General features: G+C 36.0%; 2 protein-coding genes across 4 annotated transcripts; both read right to left on the reverse strand.

Moving 5' to 3' along the window:
* Window positions 1-254: 254 nt before the first annotated feature.
* LOC104719302 (peptidase uncH) lies at window positions 255-6,006 on the reverse strand. 2 transcript variants are annotated; one of them, XM_010437195.3, is made up of 18 exons: window positions 5,606-6,006; window positions 5,326-5,504; window positions 5,153-5,257; window positions 4,982-5,053; window positions 4,714-4,861; window positions 4,467-4,549; window positions 3,853-3,908; window positions 3,331-3,467; window positions 3,154-3,244; window positions 2,982-3,047; window positions 2,662-2,884; window positions 2,413-2,514; window positions 2,115-2,200; window positions 1,920-2,042; window positions 1,431-1,500; window positions 1,248-1,339; window positions 953-1,057; window positions 255-856 (listed from the first exon to the last, which is right to left on the reverse strand). In XM_010437195.3, exons 1-18 carry the CDS (start codon window positions 5,938-5,940, stop codon window positions 740-742), a joined length of 2,190 nt encoding a protein of 729 aa, XP_010435497.1. In that variant the 5' UTR covers window positions 5,941-6,006; the 3' UTR covers window positions 255-739. The 2 variants fall into 2 exon arrangements, with proteins under 2 accessions (XP_010435497.1, XP_010435496.1); XM_010437194.3 differs by having other exon boundaries at window positions 4,714-4,867; window positions 5,606-5,940.
* On the reverse strand, window positions 5,980-11,811 carry LOC109124848 (cytochrome P450 81D1). 2 transcript variants are annotated; one of them, XM_087469801.1, is made up of 4 exons: window positions 11,207-11,811; window positions 7,644-10,788; window positions 6,846-7,226; window positions 5,980-6,713 (listed from the first exon to the last, which is right to left on the reverse strand). In XM_087469801.1, the coding sequence occupies exons 2-4, from the start codon at window positions 8,155-8,157 to the stop codon at window positions 6,691-6,693; spliced, it is 918 nt and encodes a 305-aa protein (XP_087325927.1). In that variant the 5' UTR covers window positions 8,158-10,788; window positions 11,207-11,811; the 3' UTR covers window positions 5,980-6,690. The 2 variants fall into 2 exon arrangements, with proteins under 2 accessions (XP_087325927.1, XP_010435498.2); XM_010437196.3 differs by having other exon boundaries at window positions 6,835-7,226.
* Between the last annotated feature and the right edge of the window lie 5,381 nt (window positions 11,812-17,192).

Here is a 17,192-nt window from a genome sequence, read left to right on the forward strand (position 1 = left end):
GAGAACTCATCTGTCTGAAACTAATGTTGAATCGATGTTAGAGAAGAACAAAGACGTCGTTCTTGGGTTTAAAGCAAGCTCCGCTTTCAATGGGGTCGAGATGCCCGATGAAGACGATGGATGAGGGGAATGGACTGTAATTGGTCCAATATCTCGCTTGTGATTGGTCCAATATTGGGAATATCTCGTTTCTTATTGGCCAAATTTATTTCCAATTTATTTCTATTTTAATAAACAATTCAATTGTAATTGGGTTTTTTATTTTGGTTTAGTATCGGTTTTGGTAAGGATAAAGTTAGATTACTGTTATATCATTAAGAGCATGAGACTAGAGGAGACTAAAGAAGAGTACTGAGAATTTTTGTTGGACAGTAGAGAACTTTCTAGATTTTAACCCACCAGAACCCTATAGAGAGTGTCTCCTCCAACAAATCCTTTTGAATGTCGGACATCGCCATTGTCGTTTCTCAAAGTTTAGTTCCTTTTTCTCTGACTTGGGGATTAATTAATACGTATAGGCGTGGCATTATATAATAAATCAGCTATATTAATTATTCTCATATTTTTTTCCTTTAAGTTAATATTAAATGAGTAGTATATCTTAAAGCTTAAAAGATAATAAAGAGATAACAAGTGATTAAAAAACTGGGAAACAGGTTTTGAACTTATGTCAAACAAATTATCTGAAAACATTAGTCCAAGGAGCATGGATATTCTCTAAATAAACGAAAAGAAATTTCTACGAGTCGAAGTTGTCGATTTTCAAAGGAGTGATGTCATCTGCAACTTTGAACCCTCCAACGACTCGGGCAAAGAACACCATCTGTTGCTCAAGTGTATATCTGATGTTTTCCGCCTGTTAAGCAATATATAAGTAATCCAGTGTTAATTACTATTACGATCCTTAAGACTTGTTAATTACTTTTTTAGTGCAAGTGATCAAAAGCCTTACCTTGCGAAAACCATGTTGTTCTCCCTCGTACTCGACAAGAGCAACAGGCAGACCTTTTTCCTTTAATGCTTTATAGATTTTACGTGACTGATCTGGAGTTACTACCTGCAAATTTGTTCAGCATTTTTCATACAAATTGTTAAATATATTCGTATTCAAGGGAATGACGTTGTAGTTAGCAAATGGAGAACCAAATCTCGAATGTAATAACAATTAAGAATCCAAAAGGTTAATCTAATCAAGCCTTTTGTTACTAGAAAGAAAAGAATAAACCAAGAGCGGAGAATATAAGAACCTTGTCTTCCAGCCCTTGGAAAAGGATGATGGGACAAGAGAACTTATCGACGAAATTGATTGGTGATCTCTCATAGAAATCCTTTTCATCTCCTGCAATTACATACTCAAGAATTTTGGCAGCCGATTTTAAAAATCAAAACAAAAAACAAAGATAAATTATTTCTTAATGCATTTGACTCACCAACAAGATTGTCGATATAACGGGATTCAAACTTATGACCTTCTTCTTTCAACATTTTTAAATCAGCCACCTGCGTTAACAAAAAGCCAAGGCATCAGCTGTTTATAAGGTATTCATACAACCTGCATCTAGGTAAAATGTGTAATAGTATCACGACATATATATACATAGTTCATAAAAGAAGAGGCTAGAATCTACAAAGGTGAAGTTTGATTCAGGGTATATATAAGCCTCAAATCAAAACTGTTATCCCACCATTGTGGTCAGGTAGTTACAGCAATACAAATTGCACTGAACTTATATATGATCAAAGGCTATTTGGTGTCTCTAAATTTGTCTAAGTTCAATATATCCAAATTTTTTTGCTGATCCTTCCATATGTTCATGAGTTTTCAAGAACTTCCAATAAACTAACAAGAACTAGGGGAAAGCGAAAAAGTATAGTCAATTAGCCAAGAAAATTTACAGATGCAATGGTTATGTACTCACTCCGTATAAGGACGCTCCAGCTTTAAAAACATCCCTGAACGCCAATGCTGCAAGAGTTGTGTAACCTCCTGCAGAACCTCCAGATATACAGAGCCTATTAACATCTGCCTTGCCAGAAGATACCTGCCCAAAACTAAAAATGTTTAGGAAATACTTCCGAAGTTGTTCACATACAGAGGCAAAGAAAGAACATACCAAATATTTAGCACAGCCACAACAGTCATCAACGTCGACAATTCCCCACTGCCTTAACAACCGCTCTCGATACTCACGACCATAACCTTCAAAATAATGTTACACTTCGTTACAATAAACCCACGTGTGTGCCCACATGGCGTGAATGGGACATCAAAAACAAGAATCTCAATATCTCATGATGAAATACTTTAGCAAGGCTAACTAAAATGGTGAAAAAATGCAACCGTACAAGTGTAGTGAATTCTGGGTACTTGTTGGAAAAGTAGAAAAACAACTTGGAACCATAACAACAAACCTGTGCTTCCACCATAATTGACATCGACAAATGCCCACCCTCTACTTGTCCAGTACTGGATATTCAGATTTAAGGACCCTCGTGATTCAGCAGTAGGTCCTCCTGCAGATTCAGATTGTCAACAAAAATGATAAATGTGGCATGCATAGCTGATTGCAATCATACATGATCTTAAGATGAACATATAGAAACTGAGTTAATATTTTGATTTAAGTTTTGAAAATCGGGATGTGGTAAAGATTAGCATACCATGACTCTTCACCAACAACGGAGGTTTCTCTTCCATGCTAGCGTTGTAGAGTGGATTGGTTGGAGGATAAAAGTAAGCATAAGTGTTCTGACCAGGAACCTCTGTTGGAAATTCAATCAACTCTGGCACACTGAAGAAAGCATCGTACTTCAAAACATCGGGTGATGAAGACCAAACAATCTCAGAACTGAGTGCGTTCATCTTATGATGATCCAGTGTTACCTGATGATAAGAGAAATAATAAATCTACTACTGCAACTACTTTTTCATAGACGCAACTTATTTTTCAATTAAAACCTTCAATGGGAAAGATTTTTACCCTGGCAACTGATGGCGGAAGAACTGCTGACGCTCCCTCAACATAAAGGCACTGATTTCCCAATGTCTGAAAATGGAAGCACAATTTCTCGTTACTTTCAGATTAGAACTTTCAGATTAAATTGGTAATCAAATGAACAAATTTTTAAAAACTACAGAATAAGTTATATTACAATGCTGTCAAAATCAGTTAAAGGAATATCGAGCAGAGAACATGAACCCTGTGAATCATCCACAATGCCTAGATATGACTTCCCTTTCTGCCTGCATTCAGGAACAATAAATTGTTATCAAAACAAGTATGACAGAGAATTGTTGAAAGTATTAAATTTTGGTCTGCTTGGTATTACCTATAGCTGCATGCAATTATGTTCTTCTCTTCAGAACACTCGATTATTTCATAAGAGTTTGTACCGAAAACCCATAGTGGTTTCGCAAACTCACCCTCAAGAGGATATACAGAAACAACCTCATTAGTACTTTCAATCTGTGACACAACGAGGAAAAGGAAAAACAAAAATAAGGAACAAAGTAGTAAACAATAAACATGTCTACTTTAATTGCATGCAGGATGAGGTTGTTTCTGTATGCATCTAATGTAACAGACGCCTTTCTTTCCTCTTCCCCAAAGGTTTGTTTTTAATAATTTCTGAAGGATGAGAGTACAATCTCCTCCGAGAACAAAGATTCGAATTTAAGGATCCGTACTCGTGACCTCGGTAAAAAGTCAATGTTTCCCCTACACTTTTATTAGGGATTAAAAAACCACCCCTGTTTCAAATCTAAAACTAATTCTCAGCATTACACAGCGCAAGCACACTATGAAATTTCCTACATATAAACTATAACTGGCAAATGTGAGGAATGTTTACCCATTTATGAATATTCCAAAATCCGTTCTTTCTGTCAGTTACAAAAAAGAGTTCCCCTGCACAATAAGTCAGATATTCTCAGGTCAATGGAAACTATGAGAAATATCAAAGCTTGACAGGCTTAATTACAATATGAGGAAATATAACTTATTCACCAATTTTAGAGCTCCAATGAATCATAAAATAATTTGGAGAACAATTATGATGGAATCCATTAAAGGACACTAGTTTCAGCTAATACTTCCAAGAAGTGCTAACTAGCTAAGTAAATAAAGATAAGAAGCCCAAAGCACATGCCAGAAATTTGTAGATCAACCATATCTCAGTTAAATTCACAGTCATAGTCACTTAGTCTGAAGAAGAAAGATGATTGCCAAGAGTGAAAACAGCAAGAGAGCAGAGAAAAAAAGATCATTTATTTAGACGACCCTAGTTTCATCTAAAACGGCTAAAACTTATTAGAAAATCTCAACTGCTAAAAGTATGAAACAAAAAAGACAGTCAGAAATCCAAGGTGCCTAAAAACTGCAGATCACTCTTTTCAGAGAGGATTTGACAATAATTGAAACTGAGTGCAGTAAATTTCTGCATACTTTTCATATAAGACAAATTACCTCTTGATGACCACTTAGGCTCAGTGGGCGATTCAACGTATTTGGGATCACAACCAGCAACACATACGCGGTTATCAATAATTCTGCAGAAAGGTGTAACTCTAATTAGTAGACAATGCAAGAGAAGAAAACTATAAAGCATGGAAACCAGCTCTTCGAGATCCCCGATAAGACTCTCAGTATTAAGAATTTTGAATGAATTGCAATATTCAGAGCATTTGGAAAAGAAAAAAAAGGACATGCTCACCCGCCCTCGGAAATGTACCCAACCCACAGCTCTGCTTTATCCCAAGGCATATTAGGGTGACTCCATTCAATCCATGCCAATCGCTCGCACTTGGGATCCAAACGTGGGAACGCATAGAAATCATTGCCACTCACGACTACTTTTGGTTCTGGATCTCAAATATCAGAAAGAACACATGTAAGCGTCAATGATCGTTGGAAACTTGGAAACATGTCACTACTTTCAATGCGAGTAAGAATACTTCTTTCACTAAAGTTTGATAATATACCTTCAAGTGTCTCTCCATTTAGATTGACCTCCACAATTGTCGTTATTGGGTTTGATCTGTCCTGACGACCATCTACAAACACCAGCCAAACACTCAACATGTAAATCTTGTTAATAAAACACAATTAGACATCACACAACACCCAAAACTAAACACTAGAGACAAACCAACCTTCCCTAACAGTAATATAACGGTTAAAGCGTGAATCAAAGACTCCATCTGCGTAAGTAACAGCTGGTTCCCCATAATCTGGAGTAATTGGCTTCGGAGATGAATCTACAATCAAGTAAACAACATCAGAATTCGCATTGATAGAATCAGAGAAGAGTGTTATCATCTATCACCTTTGTCAGTAATGTCTTGCTTGTAAAGTCGCTGATCCTTGTAATTAGAGAAAACAAGTTTGTCATCTGATGAAATCCTAAACGCACCACCACCGTATTCTTGAGTTACAGTCCTCACAGCGAAGTCCTTTGGAGTAATATCAGTTGTTTCATCTCCTTGGATCACCAATACTCCTCTCCTTCAATCATACGATAAACCGACAAAAAAAATCCAATCAAGCTTGAATAAACAAATTAGGGTTTTCGCAATCGAAGTCTGAAATCAAGTGGAATCGAATACCCGGATTCATTGGGACGAGACTCGAGTAAGACGAGACGGCCACGAGAATCAACGGCGGTGCCGCCAAGACGCTTCGAAGCTCCGGAAACGGTATCGGCAGTAATCGGAGACTTCCAGGAGCCATATGGAGCGGTGGTTATAGCCTCGACAACGTCGGGAGAAGAAGAAGAAGACATGGATGCGAAGGAACGAGATGGTTTGAGTGAAAAGCGATGGAATCGTCTGATCGAAGCCGATGAGGATGAAGAAACGAAGAATTTGTGAGCCGAAGCACAAGGGAAGCGTATGAGTGAGAGTGAGACAATGCGATTGAGTGAAGTCAACAACACTGCCATTTATTTACTCATTGGTTCTTTCTCCTTTGATTCTTTTAGTTTTTATCATTAAGTGACATTTGCTATATAACATAACATACGACACATCTTACTACATGTAGAGATGAATCATTTGATTTAATAACATGTCACACATCACACATGTTTTATTCATACTTTCAAGAAACTTAGGAGAGGATCTTATGTAGAAATGGACGAGCTTTGCAAACGGCTTGTAACGGAATAGCTTTGGGTACAGTGTTACCAACTCCTTCCTTCATATCCACTTCCTCATTTCCAACTCTTTCCCATTCAAAGCATTGTATCAACGACCCGAGAGCGAGCCCCACGATACGTTGAGCAAGACCTGAGCCAGGACAAGCTCTTCTACCTAATCCAAACGCCATAAGCTTTTGTGCTTCCCCTTCTTTCTCAAACCGCTCAGGTTTAAAGCTATCCGGATCATCCCATGTGTTTGGATCCCTGTGTATGGCCCATGCGTTTACCAACAACGTGGTGCCACGTGGCATATCGTAGGACCCCACTTTGCAATCCTCTGATGCCATGTGTGGGACTAGCAATGGTGTTGCCGGGTGTAGCCGGAGGGTCTCGAGAACGATGTTCTTGAGATATGGTAGCTCGCTAAGATCTGATTCTTGGATAAGGCGGTCTAAACCAACTCGGTTATCGATTTCTGCTCTTGCTTTAGATATTACGTCAGGATGGTTAAGCAAATTGGATAGTGCCCATTCTAGAGTAACTGCTGATGTGTTAGTCCCTGCTATTACCATTATCTGCGTTAACATCATAAAGTAGTGTTAATTTAGTAATGTAATAACCAAACAATATCATCCTTCGCCTAATAGTAATCAAAAGGTAAACCAGTATAATTAAGTTAAGGAAAAAGAGATAAACCAGTATGATGCCTTTGATGATTTGATCGGTGTAATACTCAGTGTCAGATTTTTGGAGAACAAGCAGATGATCAATCATTGTAGTACCAGTTTCTTGTTGTTGTCCACGTTTATCGTCAATAAGACCTTGTAAAAACTTGTCTGTGTCCTCCCCTAACTTCTTAACCCTTTTTTCATAGCTTGAAAACAGTCTCAGGATCGGAACGTAATCAACGGCGTTGCCTGAACTTGTGTTAGCCCCAACATCTGCGACCAACTTACGAACACGTTTGGCTTCTTCCTCATCGTTTGTTTCTTCGCCGTAGTATCGTTTCCCTGTCATCATTCTCATTATGTTGTTGAATGTCAAGTCCATAAGCATTGGTTTCATCTCCACCACAGTATTTCCAGTTCCTACAGTTATTAAAAGAATAGAAGAAACATCGAATCTCACTCATTTGTAAGGAAATTAATAATTGAGTGTAAGATTTGAACAAAGAATATTGAAATTTATAGTTTGCAAAACCAATTCTTAATAATTAAGCTAATTCATTGGATACCATTTTTTGAACAAGGTATCTCATATCTTCCACACAAGCCTTATTGGATACAACTTCTCTTTCTATTTTTTCTTTTTTTTTTGGCGGCTCCACTTGAAAAGCAGATTTTAACCTTATACTAAAAGATAGTGGAACCTGGATTCTTAAGTGGCTAAGTGTGACTAAAGCTACAAAACTATTGGTCAATATAACGATAAGACAGCACCACAATAAATGAAAAAGTTGACAATATCAACAAATTTCCTTACGATAGAATTAACAAATATATTACCTGCTGAACGGAAGAGGCGGCTTATGAGGCGGCGTACTTCATCGGTACGGACATAAAGAAAGCAGTTAAGGCGGTGGGTGGAGAAGATCTCAATGGTGCAGAGGCGACGGAGGTTGCGCCAGTGATCACCGTAAGGTGCGCCGATCATGTTTGTGTTGTTGTACCCAACGTGTTTCCCGATGATAACATGAGGCCGGTTTGCCAGGACGACGTCGTTCTTGCCAAAGCACTCCTCGGCCGCAACCGCATATGATGACACCACGTAGACTAGACGGGAGCCAAGTCGGAGGGACATCACGCCGCCACCGCCGTTGCGGTCGAGGGACTCGGAGAAGGAGCGGAGGGTGCGGTGGATGGGCGGCTTCAGGAGGCGTAGGTGGCCTATTACGGGCAACCATCCCGGTGGAGAGGGGGGAAGATTCTGTTTCTTTTGTTTCAAGAACTTGAGATAGATTATCAAGAAGATGAGAGAGAAAATAGTGTAGAGGACAACTCCCATGTAGTTTTCTTCCATTAATTGTTTGCTCCTTCTTAACTTTTTCTTATTTTTCTCTCTAGTAAAGTTGTTTTATATACATGCTAATGAAGTGTTGAAAAATTAAAAAGGTGGTTATTCTAATTCGAATATCAGCACGTTGGGAAATCAGGAGGATTTATTGAGCTGGTTTAAATTATATGAAATTAATAATTTAACAATTCTACATTGTTTTGTTTTAATTGAATAACACAAAACTATTAGAATAGGCATTGAATAGTTTGCCTATTAAGTAGATTTCTTAAAAAAATCGGTCGTATAGTGGAAACCTCTCATTGGTGTGTCTCTCTATCTCTTTCACTAGATTGATTGTCTTATTTACGTCACACACATCTGTTTCACTCTCTTCTTCTTTACCCAAAAAACCAAATCGTATTTTTTCACTCTCTCCTGTGATCCTCTCCATTCATTATATACACGTTTTTCTTTTTTTCTGAATACCTTTCAACTCACATTCGTTTAACAAACACTCATATTAGCTAAAACTGATCTTAACCAAGTCAATAAAACCAGCCCAAATGTTTGACTTAACCAAGTCATTATGACTATTCCCTTCATTATAGTTTGTTAATAACATGCCATAATCGTGCAACTTCAATTTGATAACCAAACATGAATTTCATCGATCTAAGATCATAACAAAACCAGTTTTAAAATTAATACGAATCAATTGTATTGGTATACTTTGGTTTCAAACTTCTGATCTTCTCCCCACCACTGATGAATCTCATGAGCTTGTTTAAAATCTCTTGACGAGGTTAAGTTCACAGTTAAAAGTTAAAACCGAAGACGACATCAGATATATTGGCTCTTGTCCTCCTAACAACATACTTCCCAACGAGTGCTGCGTATCTACCCGCTCAACAAACCTGATTCCTATTTCTTCCATCTTGTTCCGGTGCTCGAAGTAACCAATGTACTCTGAGCACAAGTGGTCTCCAGGGTTGATGTACAGCCGCGGAAACCAGTCAGATAAGGTTGCAAATGGGTCGGGTGGTGCTGGTAATGCACGGTGGTTTTGGTTGTATTGTTGAGTGGCTTTTTTGGCTAGAGCTATGATATATCATGGTTTTTGTGCTTTTCAAACATGATATAAAGAGTCTTTTGAGTTATTTTCTAGGATCTTTTTGAGTCTTTGTAGGTTTTCTAGGACTTTAGTATAGAAGGAGCAAAGTGGAGCAATTGGATCATTTTGGAGCATAAATCTCGAAGAATCAATTTGGACTCGGATCAAAACAAGGGCATCGATCGACACCACGTAGGAGCATTGGTCGACACCCTCTTCAGCCGATGAAGAATCACAAAATTGGAAGTTTTACAAAGTTGCCCGAAGTTTTCCATATTTGCATCATTGGTCCCTGACGTGTTTTAGGACATATATAGTGTTTTTGGGTTTTGTAAACCCTTAAGTTTTAAAACCTTGAAGTTTTATTCTAGCAAGTTATTTTCTAGCAGTTTTAGAGAGAGAGATATTGAGAGCTTTTTGGGAGAGAAAGAGATTTTGAACTGCTTTGTAGAGAAGAATTCTGGAACTCCCTTCTTATTTTTTAATATCTATTGCTTATTATTCAGTATGATGTCTTGTTCTTCATTAAACATGTCTGAGTAGTTTGCTTGTTAGGTTTAGGGTTTTTCATAGGGTTTTTATGATTTATTAGATCTGTGATTTTTAGGGTTCTTAATCTTTTATGATCTTCATCTTTGGTTGTTCTTCACAATAGTTCTTGATTGATAACCTAGAATTATTATCTTAGGAAAATTAATTGATATGAAAATATAATTGTTTTCCTGATTAAAACCATTGATGAACAAAATTACCTTTTACAAAGAGATTTGGATTAGTGATTTTGTGAACTTATCTAAACCTGTTTTTAAATCTGATTTTTAACTTAGAATTTTACAAAGAGATTTGAATTTTCTGGTTTTAAATTTAGATAATAATTGCAGTGAGAACTGAATTATTTTACCAAAAAGTTTAGAGTTCTAGATCTGATTTTTATTGCATTAACCCTAATTAATCTATTGATTTAATACTTCATAATTACCTGAGAAATTCTCTAGGCTTAATCTTTTGATTTCCTGATTTCACAACACCTTGATTTAATATTTTGCATTGTCTTCTTTTGTTTTTAATACAATTTAATCTGTTTAGCGTAATATCAAAAACTCTATAATTTATTGTGTTTGATCTTGAGTCTCTGTGGATTCTTAAGTACTACATTGATCTCTTGTTTGAGAGAGTAGCTCTAGGGTTAATTTGAGCATATCAAATTTTGGCGCCGTTGCTGCGACCAACTTACGAACACGTTTGGCTTCTTCCTCATCGTTTGTTTCTTCCCCGTAGTATCGTTTCCCTGTCATCATTCTCATTATGTTGTTGAATGTCAAGTCCATAAGCTAGCCCCGTCTTAAACAAATATGGGACCTCTGTCAAATTTTTAAAAAACCTAAAAACCTTTAATAATTTTTTTTTTGAAAAAATTGAACCCTTTTGCTTAAAGAATTTTTTTAATATTTGGGATGGACCCATGGCATTTGCCTACTCTGCCATGGGGTAGAGACGGCCTGCCATAAGCATTGCTTTCATCTCCACCACAGTATTTCCAGTTCCTACAGTTATTAAAAGAATAGAAGAAACATCGAATCACACTCATATGATATAATACTATATCGAATCTTAACAATATAATATTTAGTTTGCAAAACCAACTCTCTATGATTAAGTTAACTCATTGGACACCATTTTTTGAATAAGCTATCTCATCCACACAAGCCTTATTGGATACGTCCTTTTCATTTCTTTTCTTTTTTGGCGGGCTCCACTTGAAAACCAGATTTTAACCTTATACTAAAAGAGAGTGGAACCTTGGATTCATTATTCAGAAGCGGCTAAGTGTACGACAATAGCTACAAAACTATTGGTCAATATACCACTAAGATAACACCACAGTAAATGAAAAAGTTGACTCTATCAACAAACAATACGATAAAATCGCATCTATAGCATTAGCATATACACATATATTACCTGCTGAACGGAAGAGGCGGCTTATGAGGCGGCGTACTTCATCGGTACGGACATAAAGAAGGCAGTTAAGGCGGTGGGTGGAGAAGATCTCAATGGTGCAGAGGCGACGGAGGTTGCGCCAGTGATCACCATAAGGTGCGCCGATCATGTTTGTGTTGTTGTACCAACGTGTTTCCCGATGATAACATGAGGCCGGTTTGCCAGGACGACGTCGTTCTTGCCAAAGCACTCCTCGGCCGCAACCGCATATGATGACACCACGTAGACTAGACGGGAGCCAAGTCGGAGGGACATCACGCCGCCACCGCCGTTGCGGTCGAGGGACTCGGAGAAGGAGCGGAGGGTGCGGTGGATGGGCGGCTTCAGGAGGCGTAGGTGGCCTATTACGGGCAACCATCCCGGTGGAGAGGGGGGAAGATTCTGTTTCTTTTGTTTCAAGAACTTGAGATAGATTATCAAGAAGATGAGAGAGAAAATAGTGTAGAGGACAACTCCCATGTAGTTTTCTTCCATTAATTGTTTGCTTCTTTTTATTCTTCTATGAACGCTGCGAGGGTGGTTATATAATTCGAATATCAGCACGTTGGGAAATCAGGAGGATTTATAAATATTAGGGGGTGTTGTTGGATTCTAATTTATAAAAATTTTTGAAGAGTTCAAAAAAATTATTAGGAGGGGTTATTGGTTTGAGATTTGAATAGAGTTAAAAAAAATTAAATGTTATGTAAAATATGTTGTTATTAGATCAAGATTTTGTTAAAGTCTGTTAAAATTTAGTGTTATTAGTTTGTGATTTATAAAAAAGTCATTTAAAATCTTTAGAAATTTGAGATATTGAATTCAGACTTTTATAAAGTTATTAAAAGTTTTGTGTTATTCAATTAAAACAAAAGAATGTAGGATTGTTAATGAATTCAATTGTTATGTTATTGGTTCATGATTTTAGACACTTTCTTTACAAAATAAAGTCATGGAAAGTTATGAAGATTTTTCAAGTGTTCAACAAAATCATTAAAAGTGAATAAGTGAAAGATTGTTAAAGATTGCTAGGGAGTTTCTAAAATCTTGTAAAGTATTCCAAACAATCCTTGTACTTTCATGATACTTTCCATGACTTTATTTTGTAAACAAAGTGTCTAAAATCATGAACTAATAACATAATAATTGAACTCATTAACAATCCTATATTCTTTTGTTTTAATTGAATAACACAAAACTTTTAATGACTTTATAAATGTTTGAATCTAATAACGCAAGTTTGTTAAGATTTTAAATGATTTTTTACAAATTACAAAATAATAACACTAAACTTTAACAGAGTTTAACAAAAACATAATCTAATAACAACAGATTCTACATCACATTTAAAATCTTTAAAACTCTATTCAAATCTCAAACCAATAACTCCGCATACCGAAAACCCAAAAAAATCACAAGAGTTTTTTTGGTCTTCTTTCCTTCTCTCTCTATCTGTCTCTCCCGATGGCGAAACAAAGACGAAAATCCAACAATCGACTTGAGGTCGATTTGAGAGGAGAATCACACTGTTTCATAATTTGTTTTCTGGGAAGCTAAATCTCCTCTATTTAAGCCAATGATATAGAGGAGATATAGAGGAGAACTCCTGCTCTTATCGTGAATTTAATTTCAGGTTGCTAGGGACTGTTTTCTTGGCTGGAGTTTGTTGCTATAGTGTGAAATTTCAATCGATAATGTGAAATTGAAATTTTGTGGGGATGATCTCAATGGGCGCTTTCAGTTGGTCTTGGAATTAGAGGCAAGAAAGTGATGCGATATTATTTTTCTGATTTAAAAAGTTGCGAGTGTTGTAAGCTTAAACCAAATCAGTGTGTGATGTGGCTGCAAAGAAGAGAAGCTGGGTTTTTGGTTTGACTAAGTTGTGGGTCAAAATACATAGCCTGAAGAGTAAGTCTAAAGTCTTGGAGCATTCAAAGGTCTTTATCCTCTGTTTGATCCTGTTATCGATATTGAAAAAAAAGGAGGAAGCAAACAATTGATTTTGTGGGACATGTTGTTGAGATTCCATTTGTTTGAGCGTTTTGTGATCGATAAAAAATTGGTGGAGACGTTGGTCAAGTTATTACAAGTTTCGTTGAAATTGTCAAAGATGATGGGAAGGAATTAATGACGAGACATGAGAGAATTGGAGGCTGGTCAAGTTAACAAAGGAAAGAAATAGGCATTAGATTTGAGAAAGAAAGGTTTGATATATGCCTTGAATATTGTATCTACGATCATCAAGGTTGCTTGAGGTGGAGCAACTTGTCTTAATTGTAATATCTGGTTTATTGATGTTCATGTCACCTCATGAAGGAGAGTGTTAACTCAAAGAGATACTTCGTGCTGGATTGAAACGATGTTGAGAGAAATCCATAAAAGAGTATAAAGTCAAGTGAAACGGGTTGATACTTTGTACTTGATTTCCTTTGGTTATAGATGTCTGTTTTTAAGTCTGAAAGGTGTTCTGAAAACTTGAGACCAAGATCGTTCAAATGATATAAACATCGTCATCTGATTCCTTGTGGTTTAGTGGGAAATTGCTCTCAAAGTTGGACTGCTTGCTGCGTCATTCCAGATCAGTTCTGGGAAAGTGGCAGTAAATTTCAAACCGTGAATGCAAATCGTGATCTGTTTTTTCCTATGTCTTCATACGACTGTTGTGAATATACCCACAAAATTTCATAATTTTCTGGGTTGGTTTGCTACTCCATTGTGCTCTGCATCAAATATGATGAAAATGGCAGAATTTTAGTTGTCTCAAGACAAGAAGTAGTGGAGAAATATATTGGCTAGATTGGAGAGCATATATAATTTCAGAAGAGAAGATAATCTTGTCTGTCTTGTAAACAGGTGTGTGATTTACAAAGTTCATCAAGAGGATTGTGTGGTTGAAGAGATTACAGAGGAAAAAGTAGAGCTGTTGAAAAAAAAGAACTTCATGACATGATCTGCATCATTAAGGTTGAAGTATTTGATCTTTCTTTTGGATGAAAAGGAGAAGAGGTTCTTCTCAGTGATTATTATAAGTTCAGTTATGTTTTCAAAGGAAATTTGCAAGGAGATATCAAGCTTATTTGAAACAAAAATTCTATGAAAAATTACTCTATATGAGAAGCTGAATGGGATCAATATAAGATGTGTCCACTGCAGTCACAAAGACTAGAAAGACTAAGGTAAAGTCTCTATTGATTATGTCTCTAAGGAATGAACCTCATGTTTGTGGGTATTAAAAATGGTTCAGAAGTTGAACCTTGTTTGATATAAGCATGGGAGAATGAAGATGAAGATAGTGTTCGACGACATCAAAAGGGGGATCAATCAAACATGAAATAAAATGAGTTTTTTTTGCAGAGATATAAGAGAATGTGTGGAGAATGGGTAAGTGCAAGTCGAGCATGTTCCCGAAAGTGAGGGTAAGGTAGATATCTTGACTAAAGCGCTCGGAAGAAACGAGTTTAAAGAAATGGGAGATCTCATTGGCATGAGAGATTTGGAAGAAAAAGATTTCAAGCTTAAGAGGGAAAATGTTGGCATAAGCTTGAAGATAGCTTGAGGTGCAAGCTATACTAATCCTACCGAGTTATGGAATTAGGATTAATTATATTTAGGAGTTATCTAAATATGTTAGTTTACCGGTTTATAATAGGAAAGTGGTCAACTCTAGGGTTTAGCAATTGTTATAAATAATAAGAGAGCGTTTCATGAAGAGGCACGCGCCTTAGGGTATTCTAGAGAGATGCACACAAGGTGTGTGGCGTCGCCCCACTAGTGTTCGATATCATATACAATCATGATTGTAATTGTAATCTTGTTTTAGTGGATTTGTTCTGGACTTGGTCTCGGGGATGTAGGAAATCCGAACCCAATTAACAAACTCTCTGTGTTGTTTACTTTATGCGTTCTTTAATTGAATAATAATTTTAACTTTGTTTTCTGGCTACAAGATCTTGGTTCTTGAAACTTTAACTGGTTTCAGGATTGTAGTAAAAGTAGAATAGTTTGTAATCGATTGTTGGTGATTTTGTTTTGTGTTCATGTCTCAACTCAATTCTACTACTTCTTCCTGTTAGGAACAAACATCTATTTTTAAATTTCAACAATGTACTGTGGAACTGTAAAAAAAGTATCACTACAAGGTATTAAGCTGGTAAGTTCAGCAAAACTTTTGTTGTGAATGGGACAAAGATTGCCTTTTCCTAAGTGCTCTATACTTGATACTGTGTGCAGGTTATGGTTTCTCTGGAAATGGAGTATAACAATCTGAATAAAGAAGGTATATATGCTGTTGAACTTGGATTAATGTTGATATGGTGAGAGTTTGCCTAACATAACTTTCAAATCTGTTATTTTGAAAAATATTAACTGACTGCACCTCTTAAGAAACCGCTACTTGATAGTGTGTGCAGGTTATGGTTTCTCTTGATAATGTGTGCAAGTTATGGTTTCTCTTAAAAATTGCAGACATGTTCTTGTATAGCTTTTGCTCATGGCTTAGGATATGGTTGTATGATTTGGAATGGAAGCTTAGTTGATTCTTGCACACCTAGAATTCAGTTAAGTATTATTCAACGACTTCTCTCATATTACTACTTTAGTGATTGCAGTTTTACTTATTCTTGCCAACTCTCTATTAGAAACACATGACAGGAGACCAATTTTGGATTGGTACATCATTGACAGACGATATTACTGTTTTGGCAGCTGGTTTCCTTTTGGCACGACTTATTGTCATGAAGAAAAGAGGTCAGAGTATAACTCCCAATGATGAGACAAGTATAAATAGAGATGAAAATTGTATTCTTTCTTACTCATAGGATGTGTCCTCGACTTGTTTGATGAATTTTGCAGGTATTGGTGGATTTCCAATAGAATCTGAAAGCTGCACATGAATGAATTATAGAAACTCAGAGAAGCACCAAATTAATTCAACATCCGAGAGCAACAACAAGCTTGTACTCAGCACCAACAAGCCAGAGCAACTTCAACTTCAGTCCTCATGTCATATTGTGCTTGTACTGGGTTCATGGTTCAAAATGTACTCATGTTTTTTTTTCCAACTTCAGTGCTCATGTCTTTCATGTTTTGCTTGTAAAACAAGTTCTCTGATTTTTTTTAATAGATGCTAAGAAACTTGGTTAGAATTTTATCATTAGAAGGACAAATTTCACTTAATCTTACAAAAGTTTTTAGCTGGAAAATTTGTACTCTTTATAGTTAAAATATTGTTTAAAAATTTGCTAAGAAATTGCCTTTAGTATCTGAGTGTGAGGAGTGTGAGATTGTCATAGGTAAAAGAGAGAAATGTGTGAAAAGTGGAAGTGGTGTGAGAGTGAAGAACAAAAAATTATTTGAAGTATTTTAATATTTACTTATTTTTTTTGTCTCTCCTTATCATAAGTATTCAAATAACTTTTAATGTAATTAAAATAAAAACTTTTCACATAAAAGAAAATTTATGTTTTTTCATTATAATTTGATATGAATTTTGTTTTATTATTTTAAATATATTTTATATCAAATTGATGTATATGATTTTTCTGTACATGTTTATTATTGGATGGTTTTTAATCCGTATACTTACTGTAGGGTTGTTTTGGTCTTTACACTTGTACGGATTAAAAATCATCCATCAGTTGTTTTGGTCTTTGAAGAAAATATATATTTTTTTTAAATTACATTAACAATTATTTGAATAGTTATGATAAAAGGGAAAAATAACAAAAATGAATAAAAAATATTTGAAATCACTAAAATTAAATGCATGTCAAACTATAAAGAGAAAAACATATATTTTTTTGTATATGTTTTTTTTTTAATTTTATATTAAGAATTGTTTAAATAATTAGAATCCAGGGAAAATGAGAAATAAAAAATTTCTCTCATACACTCCACAGTCCGCACACGACAACACACATAAGTCTTTCTATTTCACAAATGTACTACTTCTCCTATTTTGAATAATGAA

This window comes from Camelina sativa, chromosome 10, assembly GCF_030686135.1.
Source record: "Camelina sativa cultivar CO46 ecotype springtype chromosome 10, ASM3068613v1".
NCBI classification, from domain to species: domain Eukaryota; kingdom Viridiplantae; phylum Streptophyta; class Magnoliopsida; order Brassicales; family Brassicaceae; genus Camelina; species Camelina sativa.

Bases quoted from the DNA above. Each gene is read 5' to 3' on its own strand.
- LOC109124848 (XM_010437196.3), bottom strand. From the start codon at position 8,157: ATGGAAGAAAACTACATGGGAGTTGTCCTCTACACTATTTTCTCTCTC. The intron at 7,227-7,643 runs GTAATATATTTG...TAATAACTGTAG, and splicing joins CCGCCTCTTCCGTTCAGCAG to GAACTGGAAATACTGTGGTG. The intron at 6,714-6,834 runs GTTTATCTCTTT...ATGTTAACGCAG, and splicing joins TCATCAAAGGCATCATACTG to ATAATGGTAATAGCAGGGAC.
- LOC104719302 (XM_010437194.3), bottom strand. From the start codon at position 5,940: ATGGCAGTGTTGTTGACTTCACTCAATCGCATTGTCTCACTCTCACTC. The intron at 5,505-5,605 runs GTATTCGATTCC...GTATGATTGAAG, and splicing joins TCTCGTCCCAATGAATCCGG to GAGAGGAGTATTGGTGATCC. The intron at 3,468-3,852 runs GTAAACATTCCT...GTTGTGTCACAG, and splicing joins TTTGGAATATTCATAAATGG to ATTGAAAGTACTAATGAGGT.